The sequence below is a fragment of the Myxocyprinus asiaticus genome, chromosome 21, assembly GCF_019703515.2.
Source record: "Myxocyprinus asiaticus isolate MX2 ecotype Aquarium Trade chromosome 21, UBuf_Myxa_2, whole genome shotgun sequence".
In the NCBI taxonomy this organism is placed as follows: domain Eukaryota; kingdom Metazoa; phylum Chordata; class Actinopteri; order Cypriniformes; family Catostomidae; genus Myxocyprinus; species Myxocyprinus asiaticus.
In genome coordinates, this window is record NC_059364.1 from 15906905 (window position 1) to 15934847 (window position 27943).

General features: G+C 40.9%; 1 protein-coding gene across 2 annotated transcripts; it reads left to right on the plus strand.

The window, feature by feature from the left end:
- Window positions 1–113: 113 nt before the first annotated feature.
- Window positions 114–27895, plus strand: trip11 (thyroid hormone receptor interactor 11). Of its 2 annotated transcripts, XM_051648106.1 has the most exons (22): window positions 114–646; window positions 3106–3173; window positions 5527–5637; window positions 5760–6065; window positions 6454–6525; window positions 6640–6805; window positions 6956–7294; window positions 7482–7522; window positions 7644–7742; window positions 7917–8123; window positions 8476–11214; window positions 11558–11839; window positions 12254–12394; window positions 12604–12797; window positions 13066–13229; window positions 14250–14353; window positions 14456–14555; window positions 19771–19852; window positions 19967–20081; window positions 23172–23294; window positions 23381–23519; window positions 26588–27895. In XM_051648106.1, the coding sequence occupies exons 1-22, from the start codon at window positions 508–510 to the stop codon at window positions 26809–26811; spliced, it is 5955 nt and encodes a 1984-aa protein (XP_051504066.1). In that variant the 5' UTR covers window positions 114–507; the 3' UTR covers window positions 26812–27895. The 2 variants fall into 2 exon arrangements, 1 of the variants encoding a protein (XP_051504066.1); XR_007892388.1 differs by lacking the exons at window positions 13066–13229; window positions 19967–20081; window positions 23172–23294; window positions 23381–23519; window positions 26588–27895 and having other exon boundaries at window positions 19771–19812.
- Window positions 27896–27943: the final 48 nt, after the last annotated feature.

A 27943-nucleotide genomic window follows, 5' to 3' on the forward strand; every position in this document is an offset into this window, starting at 1 on the left:
TGTTTGCAATACTCTATCTGTCCAGTGGCGTCGCTGTGGTTCCGTGTGAAGTGTGAGCTGGATTAATGTTGGTCCTCCACCGTCCCACAATTCCTCATTGCTGTCCACGTCCCCTCTGACGGATGATCAGTCCGGCTGTGATGGCCACGGTCGAGCTGGCACTTTATCGGCGTGAAAAATACAGCGAACCAAAACAAACCAGAACCCGAAACACACCCGACAATATGTCGACATAATCTGGTGACCAGTTCTTCGTATTTCCCGTGGATTCTACGAGTATAATCCGGCGTTTCGTCTTTGTTTATGTCATGGTGCTTTAAACAGCTGGGATCCGGACCCACTACTGATTTAGATTTATTAAACCTATTAAAAATAAACCAGTAGTTATTATTAGTTATTTTGGGTACATGATTCCCTCGTTTACTCGGGTCTATAGTGTCCATATATTGTGTGTCTTTGTGAAAGGCCCGGTTCGGTGATTAAAGTTTAGATCCGGTACGGTTCGTCATGTCTTCCTGGCTGGGAGGATTGGGCTCCGGCCTGGGTCAGAGTCTCGGCCAGGTCGGGGGAAGCTTGTCTTCGTTTACCGGGCAGATCTCTAATTTTACCAAAGATATTTTACTGGAAAGCGCCGAGGAAGTAGGAGGTGAGTTCATATCAGCCAAGTGAATTATATCAGTTGCCATACAGGCTTTTTTGCAACTTTTAAAGTGTTTAGACAATAAAATCAAGTGTGTTTTTTTATTTTATTTTGTTGATGTTGTTGATATTTTGTGCATTATGTATTGAGCATGTCTTTGTCATTTAGAATAAGATTTTGGTGGTTTACCCATGACATTGAAATGTCATTATGCAATATGTACATATGGTGAGCACAAATGATTGTCATCATGATTAGTGATTAGTTCATGAATATATATATACATGAATATATCTTTAAAATCTGGATAAATGTGATTCCTTAAAGTTTTCCTTGTTGATAAATGTCACAAAAATGTGCTGAAGTCATTACTGTAAGACAGAGTCAGAGGTTTGCATACAGACATTGAATCCCCTTTAGATATGCAGTTGTAGTTTGTTAAGCACATGATTTTATAGCAGCAGAGCATGGAAGTTTCTTTATTTTCCTCTGTGCATGAATTTATGAATTACTTTGGTGGGCGTCTCTGGTTGTCCATTGTTGTGTCTTCTCTTGTAGTTGATTACTTATGTAAACACATAACTACCAGTGTTTGTTAACAGATAAACAACTTGATGGTGTCAAAAGTAAATATGCCCTTTTTTGGCTGTTTGGGGAGTGGACACACACAGTACACACAAAGAACTTTGATCACCAGCTTCCAGCAGAGCAGACCAACCCATAAGACATGTATCAATCCAATCAGATATCCAAATCAAACCATCATGTCTAAACTTTTTGTAGAAATAGTTCACCCAAAAATGATAATTCTGTCATTAGTTACCCATCCTGTGGTTGTTTTTTTTTTTTTGTGGAACACAGAAGGAGAATTTAAAGAATATTTTCTAACAGTTCATATTGACTGTGGGCCGTTGAGCTTCTAAACAGGACAAATCACACTATAAATATTGGTTAGTTCAGTTCACCCAAAAATGAAAATTCTCTCATCATTTACACACCCCCATGCCATCCCAGATGTTTATGACTTTTTTCTTCTTCTGTAGAACACAAACGAAGATTTTGAGAAGAATATCTCAGTTCAGTAGGTCCATACAATGCAAGTGAATGGTGGCCAGAACTTTCAAGTTCCAAAAATCACATATAGGTAGCATAAAAGAGTTTTAATAAGAAGAATCCAATGATTAAATCAATGTCTTCAGAAGCTTTGGCCACCATTCACTTGCATTGTGAGGACCTACAGAGCTGAGATGTTCTTCTAAAAATCTTTGTTTTTGTTCTGCTGAAGAAAGAAACTCATACACATCTGGGATGGCATGAGGGTGAGTAAATGATGAGAGAAGTGTCATTTTTGGGTGAACTATCACTTGAACAGACCTTATTCACAGTAGCACCGTCTTTGATTTTTGACAGGAATAAAAATGTCAATGACATTCGTATTCTATAAGTTCTTTTGGATAAGGTCATATTGAAGTGAAACCATCACTTGTTTTGTTTCACAATTGTAAGTACTCATTTAGCAGATGCTTCTAAGCAATTTACAAGGTGATTTGATGGCTAAAAGTCAGGCCATTGTAACCAGAAAGTATATAACACTATGCTACACCACTTTAATTGTGTTTTAAAGAGATGTTCAGTAATTTCCTGTGAGGTTAGTGAGCTGTCAGTTTCTTAATGGCCCAGTGTAGTGATGAGACTCTGGATGTACACTGACTCTGTTGAAGTTCACGGTTTGTAGAAAGACACTCTTGCTTTTGTGCAGAGGAGTTTAGCACAACTCTGTTTTACATCAGTCTTGTCATGCTGGATTTCAGGTGAGCTGAAGTTTTATAAATTAATTAAATTGTTGACAGTAGTAAATATGTCACCAAATAATTTTTATTGGATTGCTTGTTTTGCTTCCACAGTATTTGTCAGTCATATAGATTAGATATTATGCCCCTGTTGTGCAGCTGCTGCGAAAAAATAGGCTCAACTGAACTAGAGCCTCCACTCTCCCTGTTCTCTGGAATGTTGGAATTTAAAGGGACAGTCGCCCAACAATTGACTGAATACACGTCTCTCCAAAATATATCCATGAACATTTCATACAGGCATAGTGTGACTGTTTGCTCAGGAAAAAAAACATAACAGAATATTTACCAGTGTGCACTTGGCAAAGATTGTTCACCTTTAACCTATTTATTCAGTGAGGTCTTGTGGTTAGTCAGTGTATCACCTTCATCAAGAGTTGGAAGTGTTTGACAATTAACAGAAGTGCTTTTCTGCTATAGCTGCCATCAGCATTATCATCATCTACATAAAAAGAAAGTGCTGCTGAATGGCTCACAATTGAGATTGAGTTGCTGCTATATAAAAATTTAGAGCCGTATGAACAAAGATGGACTCAGCTTTTTTTTTTTCTTTTTTTTTTTTTTTGAACTGTAGCTTTTGTGATTAGCACTGTGTTCTTGTTGATTTCCCTACAGATGCTGCCACTGTGTCCAACTCCAGATTGCAGGAGCTGGAGACTTCAAATGCAACACAAAAATCTGAGGTGAATAACTGTGCACACAGTATCCAGGCCCAAGCTACATCCTCCTGGTGACATTGTCACCACAACCCTCTACGATCATGTTGGAGAAAGAAACGTCATTGGCTAGTACATTTTTGTTTTTACTCGCCAGACTTTTGACGACATGTAAGCATAATGTAACTAAAAAATATTTTAAGCAAACTGAGAGAGGGGGGCCTCTTCATATTTATTCACGCAATATAGTATATTGTAATTTTTTTTTATTTTTTTTATTTTGCTTTGATTTTAATCACATTTTAGCTTTTTAAAAATGTACAAATTTCACATTCTATCAATTTATATGATGTCATGAAATCGCATTTTTAATAATGATACAAGCTGTTGTCACTGTTTGAAATTTCGAACACATTTTTAACAAAACAATTCACAAGGTAGGAACCTAATAATGGAAATTAGGGGTCACGATTGTGAGATTTGGCTGACACTTAATTGTCAAACAAATAATTGCGATTATGACGATTAATTGCCTGTTTTAGGACTATGATGATTAATTGTCTGTTTTAGGTGTTTCACGACTATTAATTACCATACAAACTCACTATGTGTGCTTCATGCACACAACAAAGTCATTTATACAAATTTAGCTTGGGTCATATAATACAATAAGAGTATTTGATTTCCTTTTCAGGCTTTAAAAACGTATGAATGACATATAAAATTTAAAATAATATTTTAATTATCAAAATATGTCTAAATAACTAAAATATATCTTATTTGTCTGATTTACTTTTGATCCATTGGACTGTTTCAGTGTTTTGTTTTCTTTTGCTTCTTTTGTAACCCAGCCAACCTGTATAGCTATTATATTATTTTATATTATGTTATATTATAGTAAAATATAAATTTCTTCACTTTCACACATTATTTTAAGGCTCTCTGATTAACTCACAAGCCCTTAGTCTCATGAAGGAAGACTTTGAGATTCTGTTTCTTGCATTTTATCATCTCCACAGAAACAGAGCATCTCCTCTGTCTCACTGCATGTTATTAACACTGCGTGAATAAACCCACAATGACCATGGACATTTGCCATTACATGGCCGTTAAGTGAAACTGGAGCGCTTTGCGTTCACAAAATTAATACGTTTATATTTTCGTGGGAGTTTGGCGCAAGCCTCTGTAGACGGTGTGCACATCAGAGCGCTTGAGAAGTGGTTCATCTTCACATGCTCTCAAGAGAGCTGCTCTTGTGATGTCCGTGGTACGGTTCCCTGAGATGATCGGAGTTCAACTGAATGAGACACAAGTGCTTTTTCCTGCGCGCTCATGAGACAGCATGCAAGGAAAGACGAGGCTGAAACCAGCTTTTTAATCAACTGCCTTTTTTTTTTTTTTTTTTTTCAGTAAAAGGGGCTCGGTGCTTCAAAACTACACAACTCTATCACTGGCGAGTGAAATGTTAATATTTACTTGCCAGTGGCTAATAACAGACGTTTTTTGGTCTCGTAGTGCGAAATTTACTCGCAATGTAGAGGGCTGCACCATGATCCATTTCTTTAATCGCGAGTCCCAGTGTTTTGTGTTTTAATATGGTAAAGTGCCTGACTTTTGAAAAGTCTGCCTCAAATGTTTCCTGCTGTTTACATTCTTTGAAAAGCCACGTTACTCAACATTTTTAGTTACACTTTTCAAACTCGGTACTAAGAGCATAATTGTGCAAAGCTCTGAAGTACAATGCAGATAAAAAAGAAACAACTGAATAAAAGATTGCTATGTATGCGGGGGCCTGGGTAGCTCAGCGAGTATTGACACTGACTACCACCCTTGGTGTCACGAGTTTGAATCCAGGGTGTGCTGAGTGACTCCAGCCAGGTCTCCTAAGCAACCAAATTGACCCGGTTGCTAGGGAGGATAGAGTCACATGGGGTAACCTCCTCGTGGTCGCGATTAGTGGTTCTCGCTCTCAATGGGGCACGTGGTAAGTTGTGCGTGGATCGCGGAGAGTAGCATGAGCCTCCAGTACTGTGAGTCTCCACGGTGTTATGCACAGCAAGCCACGTGATAAGATGCGCGTATTGACGGTCTCAGAAACGGAGGCAATTGAGACTTGTCCTGCACCACCCGGATTGAGGTGAGTAACCGTGCCACCATGTGGGAATTGGGCATTCCAAATTGGGAGAAAAAGGGAGGGAAAAAAAGATTGCTATGTATTAGTTTTGAAAAACAATACACAAACATAAAAAATTGCAATTTGTTTGTATTGTGACCCATTTGTAGTATTTTATCGCCAGGTCTCATTTGCTTTCCACTACCCACTGTTAAGACCTGTAAAAGTAACATTTTGTGTTTGTGTGTTTGCTTTTACTTGTTTTAGTATGAGCGCTTGCTGAGAATAAACTCTGAGCTGGAGGAGAAACTAGAGGCGGCAGAGATTCAGATCAAACAGCAGTCGGTGGAATACAGAACTCTCCTGCAACAGAAAGAGGTTTGGACTCAAAATTACCTTAGTGCTACTACACACAGACAACAGCAGTGCTCACTACTTACCTGAAAACCTCTAGTTTTTAATGGTGATAATGTGGTATTTTGTGTGTTGTTGTTGTGAAGGTGGAGATCAGTCACCTTAAAGCTCGTCAAAGTGGCCTGCAGGAGGAGATGCAGAAACTCCAGTGCTCCACTCAGTCTGCGACCCACTCTTCCTCTTTCGACACAGCTGTACTGCCTGTCACCACTGCTGTCACTACCACTACTTCGTCTTCCTTCCTGCATCAGCCCTCAGCTGTCCATCAAGGTTTCCATGGTGATGAGGTGGACATCAGTGATGTCCTGTGGTCACAACAGGAAATTAACCGACTGTCCAGTTTGGTGCATCGTCTAGAAGCTGACGTGTCCCATTGGAGGAGAGTGGCTCAGGTAGAAGTCTGCTAGCATGCACATAGAACCCAACAACTATTAAAGTTGAAGTGTAATTTATTTGCCACTATTGGCACCGCAATTTTCAAATGACTGTTTAATGGCTGTTTTGAAACGTATTTCAAATAGTCCTCCCGACTGCCTTTGTTTGTAAAAAAGGTAATTCTGCCCCAAATTTACGTAGTTCGTTGAACCAATGTTATGTCCAGCCCATTTGGACTATTTAAACCAAAAAAAAAATTGCAATTCCATTTGGTGCCATTAGTGGTGCAGAAATTACACTTCTGTTTTAACTATTCGATGCACTTCGACACTGTAAATATTATATAATTGTAGAAATATTAATCTAGAATAAGATTTATTTATTTTTTACATTTTAACTTACTAGGCATCTAAGATACAAGGAGCTGACGGAAATGGAGACCAGGGTGAAGTTTTGAAACTGCAAAGAACGATCAAGGTGAAAAAACACTGATTTGTCATATGAACTGTTAGAGTTAACAGCTTTCCTATTGGTGAGTGCTTGAAATCAGGTTCTATATTAAACCTGATTGACGTGCTCTGACCCAATCAGGAGCTGAGAGAGGAAATGGCACGGGAGGTGGATGAGCACCAGCATGAACTGGCAGCGCTGCAGGATGCCCAGCGGCAGAAAATGGCTGATATCTCAAAACGGCACAGAGATGAACTGGCGGAGTATGAGGAGAGAATTGAAGAGCTTGAGGAGCAGCTTCAAAGTGGTAAGGAGCACTGATGGTCATTAAGAAAGGTCAGGATCTTTTTCAAACATATGCAAAGGATACATTTTTATTTGAATAGTTAAGTGATTGTTAGAATGGTTAGAATTTTACTTTATAATAGGCATTCAATGTTTTTCCTCATTTCCGCAGGAGGGGCGAACACAGTCAGCACACCAACCACAATGCAGGACTCCATCAAGCTTCAAGAGTTGCAATCCACCATTCAGTCTTTACAAGAGGAGGTGAAGCTTCAGCACAAAAAATACAGTGACCTATTGGCCTGCTTGGAGAAAGTAGAGCGTCATAAGGCCGAGCTAGAGCGGGAGAAGGAGGACACTACAACAGAAAATGCGGAATTGTTGCAGAATTACAGTCGCCTTCAAAAGTCTGTTAACGAACTTCAGGCTCGAGTCCAGGAACAGGAGGGGAAGTCTATGTTGAAAGCCCAGCAGGACAATGAAATACAAACCCTGAGAAAATCTTTGGCAGGTATACAGAATGCCAGAAATCATTATGGCTCAGCTGGCACCTGAATCAATCTGTAAATGCAATTAATTTTTGTTATTGGCACTATATAACCCTGATTCTACTACACATGATCTATCAAAGGTGTTGGATGTCAAATTCTTAAACTGCTCTCTCATATTTGGTTTTGGTTTTTTCGCATTTTTTTTAGCTGCAGAGCAAAAGATTGCTAGGTTGAAGAGTGTCACTGAGGTACATTTGCTGACATCTTCCTTAACACAGTTTAGCAGTTTATACACATTCAAATAAACATTGTAGTATTGCAACCTTTCATTCAGCACAGTTTATGAAATGCTTATTCTTTTGACTCAAGAGTGGCCCGCAGGAAGAAGTGGAACATGCTGACATCCTGGAGCTCAACACCATCATAAACACCCTCAGGAAAGAGAAGGAAGAAGTGGAGAGAGACAAGGTTTATATTGATTAACAATATTATACACAATAATATGTATTTCTTGTTTTTGAACAGAAATTACAGTTTGTCTTTTTAAAGGATGATTGTTATCATGCAAAGTGTTATATTTGCTTAGTTTCCAAATTCATTTCATTCACTTTTCCAATATATTTTTTTCTCCATCCTCCTCAGTTTATGCTTGTTGAGAAACTGAGGCTGTCTGAGGAGAGACACAGTGCTGGTGAGTCAGAGAATATGGAAGAACTGGTACAGGAAGTATCAGACTTAAAGAGCCAGCTGGACAGACGAGACCAGGCGCTAAAGCAGGCCAACCTTGATGTAGAGGCACTCACTGCTGAACTGGAAGAACTAGATAAGCAGAACCAGGAGGCCACACAGGTAACAATGCCTCTTTTAGACCAGTGTTTTTGAACCCTGTTTCTGGAGGCACACCAATATTACAACTTTTGGATGTCTCCTTGATCTGATGTATCCATTTCAGGTCTTGGAGTCTCTACTAACAAGCTAAAGATATGTGTCAGATAAGGGAGACATTGAAAATATGTACTATTTGTGTGCCTCCAGGAACAGGGTTGAGAAACACTGCTTTAGACCGATGTAGGTTTTCATAATTATTAGACAGAATATTAATAGCAAAAATTGGATCTTTTTAGTATGCTTGATTTGCAGAATCAAATCAAGTAGACAATATGTTCCTATCTTGAGTACTTAATCTGTTTTCTTTCTCCAGCATCTTATTGCAGTTAAGGACCAGTTGTCCATGCAGAAAAGTCAGTCAGAGGCAGAGGTTGCCTGTCTTCAGTTAGATCTTACTGCCTCTCTTGATCAGAGACAGGCTCTTCAGCTGGAGCTGAAAGCCCAGGGAGAGAAGCTAAGTCAGAGTGCTTTCTCCTTAAATGAACTGCACATGGCCAAGCAGCAACTGGAAACCACAGTAAAGGAGTTGAGGGAAAAGTTGAGCAAGTCACAAGATCTGGGCAAAGAGTTGCGACAGAATTCCTCCGACCTTAAGAGGGTGCTGCAAGAAAGGGAGACGGAAGTTACTGCACTTCGAGAAGAGTTAAAACAATCTGGGGAGCGAGGAAATGAGGTAGAGGGACACAGAAAGGTACTTGAGGCGAGGGATAGAGAGATCCAAGATTTGAGGACGGAGTTGGCCGAAGTGAAATCTTCCTATGAGAAGGCAGTTTCGGAAGACTTTGAATTGAAAATTAAAACCAGGAAATTGGAAGAAGACAGCTGTCAGGCTTCGGACAAGATAGACTATTTGGAAAGGCAGGTCCAAGATGTACAGGCCTCTCTAAGCAGGGTGTCCCTGGAGAAAGACACTCGTATTGAAGCCCTGAAATTAGAAAAGAGCCAGTTAGAATTTGAGCTAGGTCAGACTGAGAAACGACTATCAGATCAAGACAAGCAGTACCAACATACCATTGACGAACTGAGCAGAGCACGCTCAATGGATGCGTCTGCACTGCAGACAGAACATGAGCGAATGGTGAAACTCAATCAGGAGAAGGATCTCACGATTGCAGAGCTCAGGCGTGAGATGGAGCAGATGGTGTCTGACAACAAAGACACCAGCGAGATGCTGGACATCACCGTGGCTGGCCAAAAGCAGCTCACAGAGCTTCTGCAGGAGAAGGACACCTATGTTGAAACACTGAAAGCTCAAGCTGTGGAAAAACAACAAGAGTTAGAGACTAGTGTCTTGAGGGCAACACAAGAGTGTGACACTCTGAGAAGGTCAGTGGAGGAGAAGGACAAGCAGCTTGGAGCAATGAAGGAAGAAAACAGCCATCTCAAGGAAGAGATTGACCGTCTGAGAGACCAACAAAGCAGACCGCAGCCAATGTCAGAGCCGAGGACACTAGATATCATCACCGAGCTTGAGACAGAGGTCAACCAGCTCAAAGCTGAAAGAGATCGACTTGAAGAAGAGGTCCAAGCTCTGAGGACGGTATCAGATGAGCAACAGGCCACAGTACTACGGTCCCAGCATTCTGTACAGGTACTACAGAGTGAACTAGAGCAAGCGCGGTCAAGACTCGACCAAAGCTCACTCAATTATGAAAGACTTATCAGTGCTAAGGATGAAGAGATCACACGGCTTCTGTCTGAAGTGGAGGGGCTCAGCACACAGGGACGGAGTCAAATGCAGTCTGTAGAAATCCTACAAGAGGACAAGACCCAGTCGCAGAATGTTGAAAACGGTAATGAGAAACATGACCTCTCCAAGGTGGAGATTGAGAGACTTGTGAAAGGCATTAAGGAAAAAGAGACAGAGATTAGCCAGCTAAATGAGAAGAACCTCACTCTTACTAAACAGCTCGATCAGCTTGTGGTCTCTCAAAATGAGCTGGGAAAACTCTCAAAGATTGTGCTGCAAAAAGATCTAGAAATCCAGGCACTTCATGCTCGAGTGTCTGGTGGGCACAACCAGGATGTTGTGTTATTGCAGCAGCAGTTGCAGGCCTATGCAGTGGAACGTGAACAGGTCCTGGCTGTGCTCAACGAGAAAACCCGTGAGAACAGCCAGCTGCGCTCCGACTACCATCGAATTATGGACATTGTTGCTGCCAAGGAAGCAGCTTTGTTGAAAATTCAGCAAGAAAACCAGCGGCTCTCCACCATGAGCGACCCTTCAGGCAGTCAAGAGATGTTTCGTGAGACTATTCAGAACCTCTCCCGCATCATCCGAGAGAAGGATATCGAGATTGATGCCTTGACTCAGAAATGTCAGACCTTGGTCTCTGTTCTCCAAACATCTGGATGCAATGATTCTGTGAGCGGCGGTTCAGGGGGCATCAGCAGCAACCAGTTCGAGGAGGTCCTACAGGAACGCGACACTCTCAAACAGCAAGTGAAAAAGATGGATGAGTGGAAGCAGCAGGTGATCACGACAGTGAGGAACATGCAGCATGAATCTGCTCAACTGCAGGAGGAGCTGCTGAAGCTGCAGGGGCAGGTGTCTGCCGACAGCGACTGCAGCACCCAGCTCTCGGTGGATTATACCAGACTTGTTCAGAGCTATGAGCAGAAAGAGATAAAGCTGGGATTGTTGGGTCAGGAGCTGGCACAGGTGCAGCAGACCATCAGCCAGCTGAACAGCACCAAAGATGTCCTCCTTGGAAAGCTAGACAGTGTCAAGCAATCACCAGAAGTTGCTGCTACAACTGCCAGCCAGGCTTTTGCACCTCTAAACCTTAAGGGGGCAGCACCACCAGACCAAGATGAGAGTCAACATCAGGAATTGCAGTCATTGCGGAGAACATTAACAGAGAAGGAGAGCACTATAAGAACTCTCCAGGAAAACAACCACCGTTTATCGAATTCTGCATCTCTTTCTGAGAGTGAGCAAAGAAGCCATGTAGAGGAGCTCAAGCAGGCACGAGACAAGCTAGAATCCTTGCAGCGCTCCCTGAGAGAGAAAGATCTACTCATTAAGACCAAGGGAGACCAGCTCAGTCAGGTGGATTTACAATTTTGTTTATTTGAAAGGGTGATGGGAAAAACTACCAAACGTACAATACTTTAGATTGACCTGCAGGGGGAGCAAAATCTCAGCTTTGTATCAAAACATGCAGTGAAGCATGAGCTAGATTTAGCCTGTTTTTTGTTCCAAAGATTGCATATTTAATTTCTGTGTCTAGTATAGACCATTGATTGGTACGCTTTAAAAAAACAAAAAAAACACGTTTAATTTTTTAAAATGTTATTTTTATTATTTTGTTAAGGCACTTTTTCTAGAAAGAGTTTCACTCTTTTTATTTAACCTTTGTTTAATAAAAAAGTATTTGTTTTGTACACTCTAGGTGAGAGAAAGTTTACGAAACCGCGAGAACGATAACGAGGTCTTGAAGCAGGCTGTCACGAACCTGAAGGAGCGTGCGCTGATCCTGGAACTTGACGTGAAGAAGCTAAAGGAGGAGAATGAAGCGATCGCTGCAAAAGCTCGTGAGAAAGAGACTGAATTCCGCGCCCTGCAGGAAACCAACATGCAGGTGTCGCTGTTGCTTCGAGAACGAGAGTTTCAGTTCAGTACTGTGAACGAGAAGGCCTCTGCCATGGAGAAGATGCTAAAAGATAAAGAGCAGGTTTGTCTCCTTTTTTTTTTTTTTTTTTTTTGAGTGTACAGTTGTATAGGCTGACCATTATACATAAAAAAGTGAATCAGTCATTACCTACAGGTTTCTAACAGCTTTTGCTGAGTCTGTCGTACCTTTTTTTTTAATGGTTTTATTTGAATTTAAGTAAAAAAAAAATATATATTTTTTTTTTTTCGTGACATGTTGCAAAACATTATATACTGACTAATTGTAATCTCTACTATAAAAGTAAATATTTTTATTTGTTTAACACTAAAACATATCGCCCTCCCCCCTTAAATGAGCTGCAATGGCAACAATGCACTTGCATAATGTTTATAGACGCTTTAAGTTGTAAAATGTGTTTTGGAGTGCTCTGATTTTACATTTGGTGATCTGTTCCACCTTCTTACTGTTCTGTAGGGTAAATCTGGTGAGCTAAACCAATTGCTGAATGAAGTGAAATCCATGCAGGAGAAGGCAGTGTTGTTTCAACAGGAAAGAGACCAAGTGATGATGGCCCTCAAACAAAAGCAGATGGAGACATCTGCTCTGCAGAGTGAGGTAGCAGAGACCAAGATTACACTTTCCGGTGCTTTACTGCCTTTTAGGAAGTGCTTGTGTAGTGTTGGACTGAATGTTTCCTATCTTCCATTTCTCTATTGCATAGAACCCAAGATATACCCTTGGCAGACATGAATGTATTGTAGAAGTGAATTACTGTCAGCATTGACATGCACACAAACACGCTCCTATGTTCTTTTTGTGCATAGCTGCAGCACACACGTGATAAGGAACAGCGTCTAAAGCAAGAGCTGGAACGTTTGCGTAATCACCTGTTAGAGATTGAGGATTCGTACACACGTGAGGCTCTGACGGCCGAGGACAGAGAGGGCGAGCTGAGACGCAGAGTGACACTCCTTGAAGAGAGGCTGGCATCGTCCTCCAATGCAGTGGAGAGTGCAAGGTGGGAGTTCAGTTCAAGGACTTGGTTCAGATTCTTTGTCCAAACCCAAACTTAATTCCACACCCTGCCCCCGCTGGTGTCTTTTCACACTTTGACACCAACCAAAGAACCATATCAAACTCGGGTCCGCTCCAAATTATGTTTTTCAAATGTAGTCGGTATATTGATTAAGCCTCCCTAATGTCTACGCGCGCGTGTGTGTGTGTGTGTGTGTGTGTGTGTGTGTGTGTGTGTGTGTGTGTGTGTGTGTGTGTGTGTGTGTGTGTAGTCAGCAGGCAAGTCTGCAGGTGGAGTCTCTTCAAGAGCAGCTGAATGGTGTGGTCAGACAGAGAGATGAAGCTCTTATTCAGCTACAGGCTGCTCAGAATCAAATCAACCAGTATGCAGTGTCACTCTCTAACCTGCAGATGGTGCTAGAGCAGTTTCAGCAAGGCAAGAGCACAAACTCCCCACCACACTCTATAGATTCAAGTGTTTTAAAATGAAGATTCTTTGGGAAATTGTATTTTAATAAACATGTTGATATCTGTTACTTTTACTGTATTGTTTTGGGAGAGTAGACTTTAGTATTTAAAGGTGAAGTGTGTAATTTTTTTCTGATGTTTTCTCTTATCCCAGCTTAATATGCATAGACAATTGTAAGTAAACCATAGGCTGGTTTTCTCAAAAAGTGTGAAGTCTGTAGCTCTGTACCACAATCAAAACATCGCTCTGTCCCAACCAGCCTGACACTGCAACATTAGCTCAACCAGTGGAGTGAGTTTGGGGTGGGATCTGGGTGTGCAGAAGTTACATACTTCATGTTTAAAATTAGAAAATTATTATTTATTAAAATGATTGAAGAATATATTCTTTCATGTATGGTTTGATGTCAGTGACAATAATTACAAATGTTAATTAGACTATTTAATAAAGAAAAATCTAGGTATGTTTGAGTTAAGGGAGGAATCCAGAATAAGTCCATATTCTTTAAAATATGACATCTGTGGGGGGCCTGGGTATCTCAGCGAGTAAAGACGCTGACTACCACCCCTGGAGTCGAGAGTTCGAATCCATAGCATGCTGAGTGACTCCAGCCAGGTCTCCTAAGCAACCAAATTGGCCCGGTTGCTAGGGAGGGTAGAGTCACATGGGGTAACCTCCTCGTGGTCACTATAATGTGGTTCTCGCTCTCGGTGGGGTGCGTGGTGAGTTGTGCGTAGATGCCGCGGAGAATAGCGTAAGCCTCCACATGCGCAATGTCTCTGCGGTAACGTGCTCAACAAGCCACATGATAAGATGCACGGATTGACTGTCTCAGACGCAGAAGCAACTGAGATTCGTCCTCCTCCACCCGGATTGAGGCGAGTCTCTACGCCACCACGAGGACTCGGAGCACATTGGGAATTGGGCATTCCAAATTGGGGAGAAAATCAAAAAAATGTTTTTTGATATCTGTCTCTTTCCTTACAGAGGAAAAAGCTATGTACTCAGCAGAGCTGGAAAAGCACAAAAGAGAGAAGGCAGAGTGGAGAAAGAAAGCAGAGAATCTTGAAGACAAGACAGCGGCTCTGCAGGTCAGTACAACACATACACACTTTGTCCTCTGTCTGTCTTGCGTTGCACTGTGCTTGACACAAGTGTGTTTTAATTCTGTATCTCTGTCTGTGCAATGTTAGATAAATCTGGATGAAGCAAACGCAGCTCTAGAATCAGCCTCTCGCCTCACAGACCAGCTGGACCTCAAAGAGGAACAGATAGAAGATCTGAAGAAACAAGGTGAGTTAAAATGCCACCGCCTGCCTTAAACACCTTACAGAATTTCAAGAGTTAAACCAGACCAGGACAATTTCCTGAAAACCCTGCAGTGTTGAAATCAATGCATGAGAACTTTTCTCAGCATTTCCCTTCATTGTTTAACTAGGATCAAAATGAGGACATTTGTTTTTGAAACCAGTGTCCTAAAGGACTTATTGCAATTGAAACCTTTTACTTGACAAAAAGATTGTAAGGGGGTTCAGTGGAAAGGAGGAGGCGAGAACCGGCTTAATAATATAAATAATAATTTAATAAACAATCCAAACAAAACACACAACCAAAAACACACAGCACAGCTGCCTGCAATTCTCTCTCTCTCTCGAACTGTCGTCCCCGGCCGCCTTTAACCTTCGCGCGCCCCATCAGGCTGATTGGGGACCGGGCGTGTCTCATTCCAGCCCGGCTCTACACTCCTCCCGGCGTTGCCTCAGGCCGGGGAGCCCCCGGCATGACGTACATCCCCCACCCTTCCTCTCCGGGGGGGGCGTGCCTTATGCCCCGACTGCCGGCGGGTCATCCCCACCTTCCTCGACCTGGGAGGAGACAGGAGGGGAAAAACAACAAAACAGAATGGCGATTGAAAGGCCAACATGGAGCGACAGAGAGAGAGAGAGAGAAAAAGAAACTCACCGGTTCTCTGATGCGCCGTCACGTGGTCCTCGATCACTACTTCACCCTCTCAGGCGGACTGCAGCCGCTCCTCCCTGGTCGGACCGGAGTCAGACCTCCAACCCCCAGCGGACAGAACGCCCCTCCACGTTCCCGGCGTCCCGTGGGGACACTCCTCCGCCCCTGGCAGCGGCCCTACCACTCCAGGCGGTCGGGGAGTCGCTTCCCTCCTCCCCCCGTGGACGGCGGTCTTCTCTCGACCCCTCCGCATTCCCGGGGGACGGCAGGGCACTCCTCCGCCCCCGGCAGCGGCTCCCTCGTCCCAGGCGGTCAGGGAGTCCCGTCCCCACTCGCCTCGCGGACGGCGGCCGTTCCCCAAGTCCGGGTGGTCGGGCTACTCCGTCCCCCGTCGGATGGCAGCGGTGCTCCCCTGGGTGGACAGCAGTGTCGAGGACTCTGCGACGGGAATCCCTCCTCCTTCCTGGGTTTCGGCACCAGTGTAGCACTTCTCAGTGGAAGGAGGAGGCGAGAAGCAGATTTCCTGGTTCAGGTAGGCGTTTTTATTTTTCTTACTGCAGCACATACACACTCGCAGGGCTTTATGTTGTTGGAAAACACAGTCTAAAAATATCCACAAACTAGCTTACACAATAAACTCTCAGCTTTGCAATTTTAACAACTTATAATTTCATCGTCCATGCCCAGGCTCTCTCTCGTCTGAGTGCTGCGTGGCCCTATTTATGCCGCTCTCCCCGTGCTCACTGAAATTAGAGACAGGTGTTAGACATAATTTAGCTCAGGTGTAAGCGCCCTTACCGCTTTCTCTCTCTCCGGAGAGATGCTTGACCACGCCCCCGCTGCCACAAAGATCTACCACCAAGAAGAGGTCACGATTTTTATAGGGAATTATAACATCAAGGACAACCACAGAAAAACTAGGGCTGGTTATTGGCACTTATTTACTGATTTGATTTGATTCTGATTCACATGCTCTTGATTTCATTCTATTCAGATTTAATTTTTCATACATCCATAGATAAAAAGGCTTAGATTAAAAGACTGATCATGGTATTTTAAGAATTAATATCAGATCAATCCAATGAAGATTAGTTAGAAGATCTGTTTCTTTACCCAGTCCTAGAATAACGTCTGAAACCAAAGTGACAGAATTGGAACAATTTGATCCATTATAGGCCTGTCGCTATTATTAAATAATCATCTGATCGCGGCTTTTTGATCTAACTGATTATTGTGAACTTCCAATTCCAATCACATTTTAATGCCCGAATAAGGGAATTTTAAGTGACTATTTAAATCCCATCATTCAGTTGAACTCATTGAGCATCACTGAGCCGCACAGCAGAAGTCAGCCCGAGCAGCTTCTGTCCGGAAGAGCGCTTGAAACGCTTATTAAGCACACGGATGCATGCGCCTTTAGCAGGGCTCGTGCCATACTCCCGCAAAGATAGAAATGAACAAATATAAACTTAGTAATATGCAAAGCGCTCCAGCTTCATTTTAAATGATTGTGTAATGGCAAATGTTCCTGGTCATATCGGGTTCATACACATGTTTTAATGACACGCAGTGACACAGAGGAGACGCACGCTTACCCTATTTCTGTGGACTGTGGAGTGATAAAATCAAAGAGCATTAAAATAAAGTGTAAAAGTGATTAAATTAGGACAGAAATATTTTACTATTGCATAATATTATATAATAAAAATATACAAAAAATGTATATTTTATTTTTTATTAAAAAATACATTTAAAAAAAATCAGTTCCAGAAACAACAGTCTAAATGTAAAATTGACCAAAACTAAAGTTGACCAAAAAGAGACATATTTTAAGTATTTAGAAATATTTTGATATTTAAAACATTATTTTTCATGTCATTTATAAGTTTTAAAGCCTTAAAAGGAAATCCTATATCCCTGTTTTATTGTTTGTTTTGTATATTTTAGTTAAATATGTAAAAATTACTTTTTAAATATGACAATTTAAGCACTAAAACAGACAATTAATTGTCATAATTATTTCTTTGACAGTTAAACATCATTCAATTTCATAATCGAGACAGCCCTAATCCAGTAGGAGAATGGCCTTAAAAATCATTATGTATGTCTTTTTGGGCCGTGCACATTCCATTTGTTGTGCAACGACACTTTTGTGAAAAAAAGGCGTGTACCTACAAAATAACTTTCTTGAAACTTAACCTTTTCATGAGTAAGGTCTAAATTCCTCTGCAGTGGCCCCTGAAGTGAATTATTTTTGCACGTGACACTGCACAGCTGGTAGAGGGGGGCAGAGTGTTGACAAGTATTTTATTTTTATTTGTATTATTTTAATTTGTGATTTCTTGTCATAAAAAAAATACTGTGTAAAATATAGTAAACGTGAACAAATGGGTTATGTCTGCTGTACTGTTTTTGCTTTATTTCGTTTTTATATCTGTAAAAACAAATGAACAAATAATATCAGCAGTCCGATTTTCCTATGCACTTTGACATCTCAGACATTGTGTGTGTGTGACAAGCGCTAATTTAAACAGACTTGGCTGCGTGCATGGATAATCACACTCGATCAGCATCTGTGAGTATACGAGTTTTAAACTGTTATCTTGGTGCTTTTGTGATAGTTTTTCTCTTTCAGAAAACAAACGTATTATGTGCCTGAAAAGACTGTTTGAGTTGCTGTTTGTATGAATGAAAACCGCATCTGCACCTAATCAGCAGACGTGGCTGCATGCATGGGAAGATCCCGTTTAGATATGATGGCTGTGCGTATACAAGCTGTGAACTGTTATCATGAGACTTTGGTGAAAATTTGGCTGTTTGTTACATAAAATAAACCTATTATGTGCTTAAAGACTCTTGAGTAGCTGTTTCTTTGACAACCGCTACTGATGTGAACAGATGGCAGCATGCATCGGAGGAAGATGGCGTTTGATTCACTGACTGTGCGTATAAGAGCTGTAAACTTTGTACCTTGGTATTTAGTGACGAGTTGGCTGTATGTATGTATATAAAATAAACTTATTCTGTGGTTTAAAATACTGTATGAGTAACCATTTGACCTAATATAAAGAACATACACTTGACCGGCTCAACCTGTGTCGGCGCAAAAGCCGATTTGAAACTGGCAGCTTGTAACGTAACTGGCTGTTGCAGGCTGTGACACTACTCTGCGGGGCCCAGTTATTAACCGTTACATATGTGTGACGGTACGTATGAATGGGTTAAAAATAAAAACTTATCTGCACTTAAAAAAAACAAAACACTATCTGCACCTAAAATAATATGTGGCTCTTTAAACCATTTTTCTAAAGAAACGTTCGAACGTCAATAGGAATAGGAACATTTAATCCACTAAATTATATCAGACTCTATGAGATTGTGCATTCTAATTTATATATAGCTCTTTAATTGTTATTAATACCTGTGCAGGGATTAAGAAACATGCATGCTCTATATCAGTGTGTTTGTGAGGGAGAGAAAAAGAGCAGCCAGGTCTGTAGTTGGTATGGATATTTTACATTCCTTCACCTCTCTGTCAGAGAGGTGATTTTTATGGCACATCAGAAGAAAAAGATTCTCTTTTTCCATCTACCCTGTCTCTCATTATCTAACCCTCTCTCTCTTTCACTGTCTCAGCCAGTCCTTTTCTTCTCCCTCCGATTCTATCAGGCCCCAAATCAACAACATGGGGCTGTCTGTCTAAGAGGGAGAGGAGGGTGAGGGATGAGGCTGGGATTTTTACTGCATCTGTCATAGAAATGACTGAAGAGAACGTAGACTGAATGATAGAGAATGGGCTCATTTTGCTTAGCAAAGCACAAGTGCAGCCGACAGACATTCCAGGGTGTTTAGCACAGACAGGAACTCCTTCACTCGCTCCTATCGCTTCACTAATGTAGTGTGGTCTCTAGAGGTAAAGTCTCAGAGGAAAACAGTTCTCAGGAGAAAAACCGACAAACGGTCTGGACCAGCAAAGGGGTGAGATAAAAGCATTTAGAGCAAATCACACACACAGTTCTCTTTTATTATTACATGACATTCCCAGACCCACTTAACCCCATAACACTGTTATTACTGCTTATGTTAAGGTGCACACACACATACTTGCTAGTCCTATACAAACAACACTTCTCTACTGTTTGCATTAAAACATAACAAAGTCATACCGCTTTCTCTTAAAAGGCCTTTATGCATCTCACACTCGCACACATTTCTTGTTTTCTGCACTGATTTGGAGTGGAAATCGACAAAATTCTACAGAATGGATTAAATTAGAAAAAAAATAAAAAATTTAATCTGTTAAATGAAGCTGAGCTGACAGTACTACACTTTTAAAGGTAGCTAACAGCATTATCTAATTAGCCAAAATATTTAGTATACAAACACTCAAGAGGCAGAGGATGTGTAGAAATATGTGAATCTGCAGAGCTCTTCGGCCATATATTCTGGTCATGACCCTCACTATAACAATAATGATGAATGAAGTACCTGAGAGAGAGCAGTTTTGGAAACCACTAATACTCACACTTTGTTTGTATGCGTTTTACAGTGGATATGAGGCAGGAGATGTTGGAAGAGGCTCAGAGGAAACTGATGAACCTTCTGAACACCACCGAAGGCAAAGTGGATAAGTGAGTCCAAAACACAGTCTGCTTTGAAAACATATTTCTCGTTTATTTAAATATAAATATTATTTACATTTCCTGTGAAATATCATTAACTAACATGATTAACTCCTCGTGCAGAGTTCTGATGAAGAATCTTTACCTGGGTTATTTTCATACCCCTCGAAACAAGCGCTCTGAAGTGCTGAGGCTTATGGGTAATGTGCTTGGATTGGACAGAGATGGGGTTGACCAGGTAGGGCAGAGCTCTCTCACCATTGATTTCCTTTTTATTCTCCCTTCTGCATTCACTCTTAGTAAACCTGCATAGCCACTTTAAAGGGATGGTTCACCCAAAACCGAAAATTATGTCATTATTTACTCACCCTCATGTCGTTCCAAACCTGTACGACTTTATTTCTTTCGTGGTACACAAAAGGTGCATTTCTGAAGAATATCTTGGCCTTATCCTGGTGAAGGTGGACTGGTGCTGTCAAACTCCATAATAGAAAAAAAACACCATAAAAGTTGTCCATATGACTTGGGGGCTATATACTAAAAGTTTACAGAAGCCATGCGATAGCAATTGTACAAGGAACAGACCAAAATTTAAGTTATTTACTGAAAGTCTTGATATCCGCTCTATCTCACCTTGGTGTTTTCATGAGAAGTAGCAATGTCCAATTAGTGAATAAATCACTCTTTGGAATTGGATCTTTTATCGATCCAATCAGTCCAGTTCACAAAACCTTACTGAATTTGTTCACAAATCAGCTCATTGACTCAATAACCACATTTCCACTATCGGGCCAGTGCGAGCCAGAGCAATCAACTGGTCATCCGGGGCCAATAGCCTTGGACCTCGAGCCGCAAGAACAAAATCAATCTGCATTCCCACCATTGGACCAATAGCCCTGCAGCGTTGCCCTAAAACACACCATTAATACGTTGCCCTCGTGCCAATGTCACACACCCTGCCCATTTCACAAGCGAGAGGGAAGCTCAAGCTCAGCTATCAGAGACTGGAAACGAGATAGCCCTCGAAATGAACATGTTGGAGACTGCAGCTGCTGTTTGTTTGCTTATTTGGTCTTTGCTTGGTGGAAAGCAAGACCTGGCTCAGCAAAACTTGGCCTTTGACATTGACCCTGCCTCAATCCCCAATTGGCCTATTTTGGCCCAAGGGTAATCGGCAGGCTAAAGGCGCTTGGCTGTTGGAAGCCCCGAGTAGGCACGATGAAGCCTCGGAAGTGACAGTGGGAACGCAACTTGCCCTGGCATGCCCTCATTTGGCATGATAGTGGAAACGCAGATTATCAGTGAATAACAACTTGAATTTCAGTCAGTTTCATCACACAATCGCTGTCGTATAGCTTCAGAAGACTCGCCATATAGAACATGAGTCTTTTTTGTAATTTTGGAGCTTGAGAGCCCCTCACTTTTATTATATGGAAAAGAGTTGCCAGGATAGTCTTAAAAATGTCAAATGGGTTTGGAATGACATGAGGGTAGATAATGACAAAGCGTTAATTTCTGGATTAAACACAAATATTCCCCCTCACACACTCATGTGGCTGCAATCTTACATCATCAAACATCTTTGTCCAATTTGTCAACAAAGAGGAGCAGCCTCCTTTGCTGTTCATCATTTCCTCCTTTCTATCTAACCCCTTTTGTGAAATTCCTACCACCTTTCTTCACTCTCAAATCTGGCTCTTCTCCAGTACTTGTTTCACCCCTGAAATGTGACAGATTAACAAGTGTGGCTTTAATACTTGACCTCTATGATGTTCACTTCTTTCCCGCCAGATCCTTTAATAGTCTGTAATCACATACTTTTCAAATCATCTTTTGTTTGATGACAGTGTGAGAGTATGGAGACCTCTGCTCTTGTCAGAACGGACTGTACTAAATGAAACATCAGCTGCCCTGAAAACTCTGTTCACATAACACTTCATTTAGCTGAGTGTTAATAGTGCTGAATTGTTTTCTTTTGAATAGCTGTTTTTCCTTTTGATGCTGGAGCTGAATTTTGGGCCGTGTTTTTTTTTTTATTTTTTTTTTTAAGACAAACAGAGGATGAATGGTGAATTTCTCAATAACAGTGATTGATCACCTGTGATGATAAAGCTTGATGTGACTTCATTCGTTCTAGGGAAGGCCATAATGCTTTTAGGTGTGATCCTGGAAGATCACAATCAAAACGCTATGGGGTTCCTCCATCTATCATGATTTGTGCTGTAATTGTCTAGAAGTTTATGTAAAATATAACCTTGCTGCAAAGGGTCAAACCTCACACCAACAGATTAATGATAGTTTGTTTGTTTTTCATATCTTATTCATTATAAACTCAAAAATACAAAATAGGGTTTTGCAGGCAGTCTTGGTTCACCTTTTTTGTGTTGTTGCAAGATAGCAAACGTGCATGGCAGAATACAAAGTAAAATACATGATGTTTAATCTGAAAAGATAATTATATTAGGCCACTGTTTATATTCAGAATGTTGTTCATGTATGAAAACTCTGCAATGGAAATGTGTTTTTCAACTCTATAAGATAGATTTAGTTGAACAGGAAAGAAGGGGGGGCAGATAAAATAAGCAATAAGAGGCAGAGAGATCAACAGACAGGCAGAAATCATGAGTTAGACATGAAGTGGAAGAAAAAGAGAGACGGGAAGACAGACAGAGACTGAATTCGATGACGGCTCCATGCCAACCCTGCACCAAAAGCATTTCCTTACCCACAATCCTGTAGAAGTTGGATGGAGTCTGGCAGGAGACACACTAACTATTCCGCCAGTGGTGAGCAGTTACCCAACAGCCCCGAGAGAGGGAGAGAAGGAAAGTAAATATATGTGTGTTTCTGGGTCATACAATCCATTTTCCATTTCAACCCAATTTTTTTGCCTTTCCTTATTCCTCCCCGCACCTTTCTCACATCGTTTTCTTAATGCTGTACATTACGTTTTCCACACAAGACCTCTGTGTTTACAACCCTAAAGACTGAAAATAATCCTGCTCTCCTTTTTTTGTTAACATTTTAAATTTGAGTTTGTTGAGAGAGTTTGCATCATGGGGAATACACTGGGGTCAGTTTCAATTGTTCTACTTTAAAGAAAGCTTTAGTTTAAACCCTTCCGAGTTCTTTGAGGACACTGGCTTTTAAGGGAAAGTTTCTGTATCAGTTGCTTGCTGAAGCACTTTGAGTTATCTCATTTGATTGTATGTGAGAACGTTGTAGTTTTCACTTACTCAGAGATAAACATCCGCGCACGCACATACACACCCCCACTGAGAGCTGACTTACTGACTATTTTCTCTGTTTGTTTTTTTTCCCCCTGCAGTTGTTGCAGGAAGAGGGAAAGAGTGGGGTGACCGGTTGGGTCTCAAGCTGGCTTGGTGGCAGAGCTGTTCAGAGTGTCCCCAACACCCCACAAAGACCTACACATGCACAGAACCTCAATTCGGTGAGAAGTTACACATGCACATACACACACTTATTGCCCACACATTATAAATTTGCACCTTCCTCTTACACTTGTGTGTTTTACAGTCATTCTCTGAGATGTTTGTGAAGTTTCTGGAAGTGGAGTCTAGTCCTGCACTTCCTGCCCCTAAACTCCCTGTTTATGACATCAAGCCTCTGAGTGCGCCCCCACCTGGCCGGAGTACTGCTAGCACACCTGCATCAGGTATGAGCGCTAAAGGTCTGCATGGGCCTTAAAATGAAGCCCATACACAAGACTGTGTGTCCCAACATGACTCATACCATCAGATTTTAAGCCTGAACTTGACCCGAACCCACTCTCTTTATAATTTCTTCCCCAAGCAAGTAAATTTGTTGCAGTAGGCTGTTGTATGCATTGTATGCAACATTCATAACAGGGTCAGAAATTAACGTGCTTTGGGCAAAAATTCTACCAAATGTGACATAAATGCCCCCAAAATTCAAAATGTTGGGGTATTAAATGTTCTTCTGTGTTTTTATTTGTACAGTTGAAGTCGAAAGTTTACATACACCTTAGCCAAATACATTTAAGCTCAGTTTTTCACAATTCCTGACATTTTATCGTAGAAAACATTCCCTGTCTTAGGTTCAATTAGGATCACTATTTTAAGAACGTGAAATGTCAGAATAATAGTAGAGAGAATGATTTATTTCAGCTTTTATTTCGATCATCACATTCCCAGTGGGTCAGAAGTTTAAATACACTTTGTTAGTATTTGGTAGCATTGCCTTTAAATTGTTTAACTTGGCTCAAACATTTTGGGTTGCCTTCCACAAGCTTCTCACAATAAGTAGCTGGAATTTTGGCCCATTCCTCCAGACAGAACTGGTGTAACGGAGTCAGGTTTTTAGATCTACTTGCTCATGCTTTTTCAGTTCTGCCCACAAATTTTCTATCGGATTGAGGTCAGGGCTTTGCGATGGCCACTTCAATACCTTGACTTTGTTGTCCTTAAGCCATTTTGCCACAACTTTGGAGGTATGCTTGGGGTCATTTTCCATTTGGAAGACCCATTTGCGACCGAGCTTTAACTTCCTGGCTGATGTCTTGAGATGTTGCTTCAATATATTCACATCATTTTCCTTTCTCACGATGCCATCTATTTGTGAAGTGCACCAGTCCCTCCTGCAGCAAAACACCCCCACAACATGATGCTGCCACACTCATGCTTCACGGTTGGGATGGTGTCCTTCAGCTTGCAAGCCTCACCCTTTTTCCTCCAAACATTACGATGGTCATTATGGCCAAACAGTTCAATTTTGTTTCATCAGACCGGAGGATATTTCTCCAAAAAGTAAGATCTTTGTCCCCATGTGCACTTACAAACTGTAGTCTGGCTTTTTTATGGTGGTTTTGGAGCAGTGGCTAAAAAATTAGTTTTAATGACTTCAACCTAAGTGTATGTAAACATCTGACTTCAACTGTATATTTCTTAATATTATTTTCTAGGTTAGATTTACATGTTATTTCATTAAACAAAAGATATAATTAATCAGATAGAGAATGTATTTTAATAAATAGATTGAATTGAAGAATTTGACATTGTTTATGGTTAGAAAACATGTGCCCTCATTATGGTAAAAAATTCCCCTACAAATCAAATCCAGGGGGTAAACATTGCCCCTTAATGTAAAAGTTAATTTCTGATGCTGGTATAGTAAAAGTAAACGTACACATTTTTAACAAGGCTCACCAGAGCAGAAGTGAAGAAACACTGGCTTACCGTTTATCAAGGGCTGAAACTTTGTTTTGTGCTGAATCATCTGGAATCATGTGTAACAGTCACATGAAGTCCTTTTTGCAGCCTACATTATTTCAGTACGTAGAATATTTGTGACACCTACGTTAAAACAATCCAGACACATTACAACAAATGAAACAGAACGCAGGTGTCTCTAGCTGCATAGAAAAAAAAAAGCATGTTCTTTTTAACTTTATAATGGCGAGTCGCATTGCAACCATCAAAGATGTCCGTCCAGCACGTGTTTACATAGGAAAACAATTGAAAAACAGCGCAGACGCGCGCAATACACTTTCTGTGTGAACAGCCTGTAACTCATCTGTTAACGCATGTTGTGAGTGAGACCGTGTGCATGAATCAAGTAAGGTTTTTTTTATTAATTACAAAACCGACCTGTTTTATATGAGTTCAGAGGTAAAACACTTGTGTCCTAACCAGTGTTGTGTGTACTCTGATTACAAAGTAATTAGTTACTGTAATCTAATTTCTCTTTAATGGAAAAAAAAAAGTAGTGCAATGCATTACAATTTAAATTCTGCATTCAGATTACCTGTAAATCAAGTTAATTACATTCATTATATGGGTTACACAATTCTAAAGTAATATTTATGTAAAAATAAATGATGTTCATATGGATGTCTGTTTATGTTTCTGTGGCAGCTGAAGAGACAATACAAATTCAAAATAATCTGTTTTCTCAGAGCAAAATTAATTAAATTATTTTGGAAAGTAACTAAAGTAATTTGTATTGTGATTACTTTTCCCGAGAAGTAATCAGCAAAGTAATCTTATTACAATGATAGAGAGGTAACTTGTAGTGGATTAGTATTTTTGAGTAATTTACCCAACACAGTTCCTAACCAGATGTGACGCAACAAAGCGACAAGTGATAAGTTATCTGTTCCCTAGTAATCTGATTCTCCATCCAAACTAGCATCGAGCAACAATGCACTACAATTATTTTTTGATATTGTGCTGGGTAGCCCATGCCACATAAAAAACCTCTCTGGGCCTTTTTCATGAAACACAAGCAGAACAAATTTATGTGCAAATTGTTAGTAAAATTATTCTATTATAAATTGTCCTGTTCAGTTCAATGGAGAATGCATTTACACACATTTGTTCTGCTCATGTTTTATAAATAAGGCCCACTGGACCAAAACCGTGCTCCTTTTAAACATCAAACATGGACGAGGCTTGATTGTAGAAGTTTAGAAACATTGGATATTGTATGACAAATCCCTCATGTTCCACAGGGAAAAATCATATAAAGGATGCCGAATGGACAAGCATTACAGAAGTCATGAAAATACATGGTTCTATTTACGCTCTTCAGCTGTGCAGTACTCTGAGAGTGCGCAAACAGAGAACTCATCCACACACTGTTCTAATTGGCTGTTTTGCGTTAAGCATTGACAGACAATGCTTGTCGCTGGAAACTTGTTACATCCCGTCTGGTTAGGACACTGTGTAACTGTGACCGTTTCTAATGCTGCTCATGTTTTGTCAGGTGTTTCAGGCTCAGGGAAGCGTGCTGGGGATTCAAACCCCTTCCTGGCACCCCGTTCTGCAGCCGTACCCTTCCTCAATCCTGCTGGTTCAGGCAGCGCACCAGGTGCGGGGGGCCACCTGCTTATGAAGCCCATCTCAGACTCCCTGCCCACCTTCACACCTGTGCCAGTATCTGCTGAAGCCAGCGGTGGTGCCGTGCTGAAAGATCTGCTCAAGCAGTGATTGTCCAGCTGTACTGCCACTCAAAGCACTTTAGCTTATCAGGACAGTCAAGATACTAAAAGACTTCAAGGATGGCACAGAAAACCAAGCCATGTACAAGAGTCATGTGTTTAATGATTTGCTCAAAAAGCTGATTGCCATCTGGCACTAAACTGAGGCCTAAAAATGGACTGAATCGAAATCACTTTGCATACTGGGGAGGAATATTCCTGTGACCTCCTCAACATTTGCTAATGTCCTACAAACATTCAGCTTGTCATTTTTAGACAAAGAGATGTTAAATGTTTTTCTAGCATGTTGAGAGATTGTCTCATGCTGACTGGCTTCCACTACACAAATAGATTTATTAAACCTTTTCCACTTCTGCAAAAAACCTTACAGCTTCTTTTTCAAAATCCTCCCATTTTTGAAGGCTATGAATGGTTGGCTGTATGGTGTGGCCGGTATAGTACAATAGCAGTTAATCAAGGAGTGACATTTTATCTCTGATTTAGACTGCTGCACACACTCCCATACAGACTGAGTGTGCAGTTACAGTATTTATTTGTACATCAGTCATATTTTCCACTGTTTGGGCCCTGGGGAAGAGCCAAAACTTATTTGCAATATTCAGACCTCTCTACAGTAAAAAGAGGAAACATGGGTATATACAATTTGGGGGAAAAAAGGTTGCACAAATAATAGAAGTATGAGATGATGAAAGTACAAATTCAATGTAAAAATTACCTGTATATTTAAACATTTCTTGTCATTAATCAGTTTATTATTACAGAGGACCGCAAACTAAACTTTAGCGTTCCAACAAAATATTTAGGATGAATTCACGTCTGAGGCCCAGTATGAAGATTTTTCATTAGAGTGAATGGCCTTAGTAATTCTCCTTTTTGTTGTTATAACTTTCATAACAGTTGGGTGCATTCGATTATACACATTTAGGGTATATTTATACATGCAGGTATATATTTTGCACGGGTGTTTATTTAAAGTTGATTCATCTTTTTGAGGTTTGAAAGACAGCTCTTGAAAGTGACATTCAACAAACAGTGTTTTTCTTTTCTGCAAAATAAACTCTTCTTTATTCGTATTTGCATGTCTTATTACTACTTCTGTCCGATCAGCAGCCTGAATTGTC

Coding starts and splice junctions, on each gene's coding strand:
- trip11 (XM_051648106.1), top strand. CDS start 508: ATGTCTTCCTGGCTGGGAGGATTGGGCTCCGGCCTGGGTCAGAGTCTC. Junction 5,638..5,759: donor CTCTCCTGCAACAGAAAGAG/GTTTGGACTCAA, acceptor GTTGTTGTGAAG/GTGGAGATCAGTCACCTTAA. Junction 12,798..13,065: donor AATGCAGTGGAGAGTGCAAG/GTGGGAGTTCAG, acceptor GTGTGTGTGTAG/TCAGCAGGCAAGTCTGCAGG.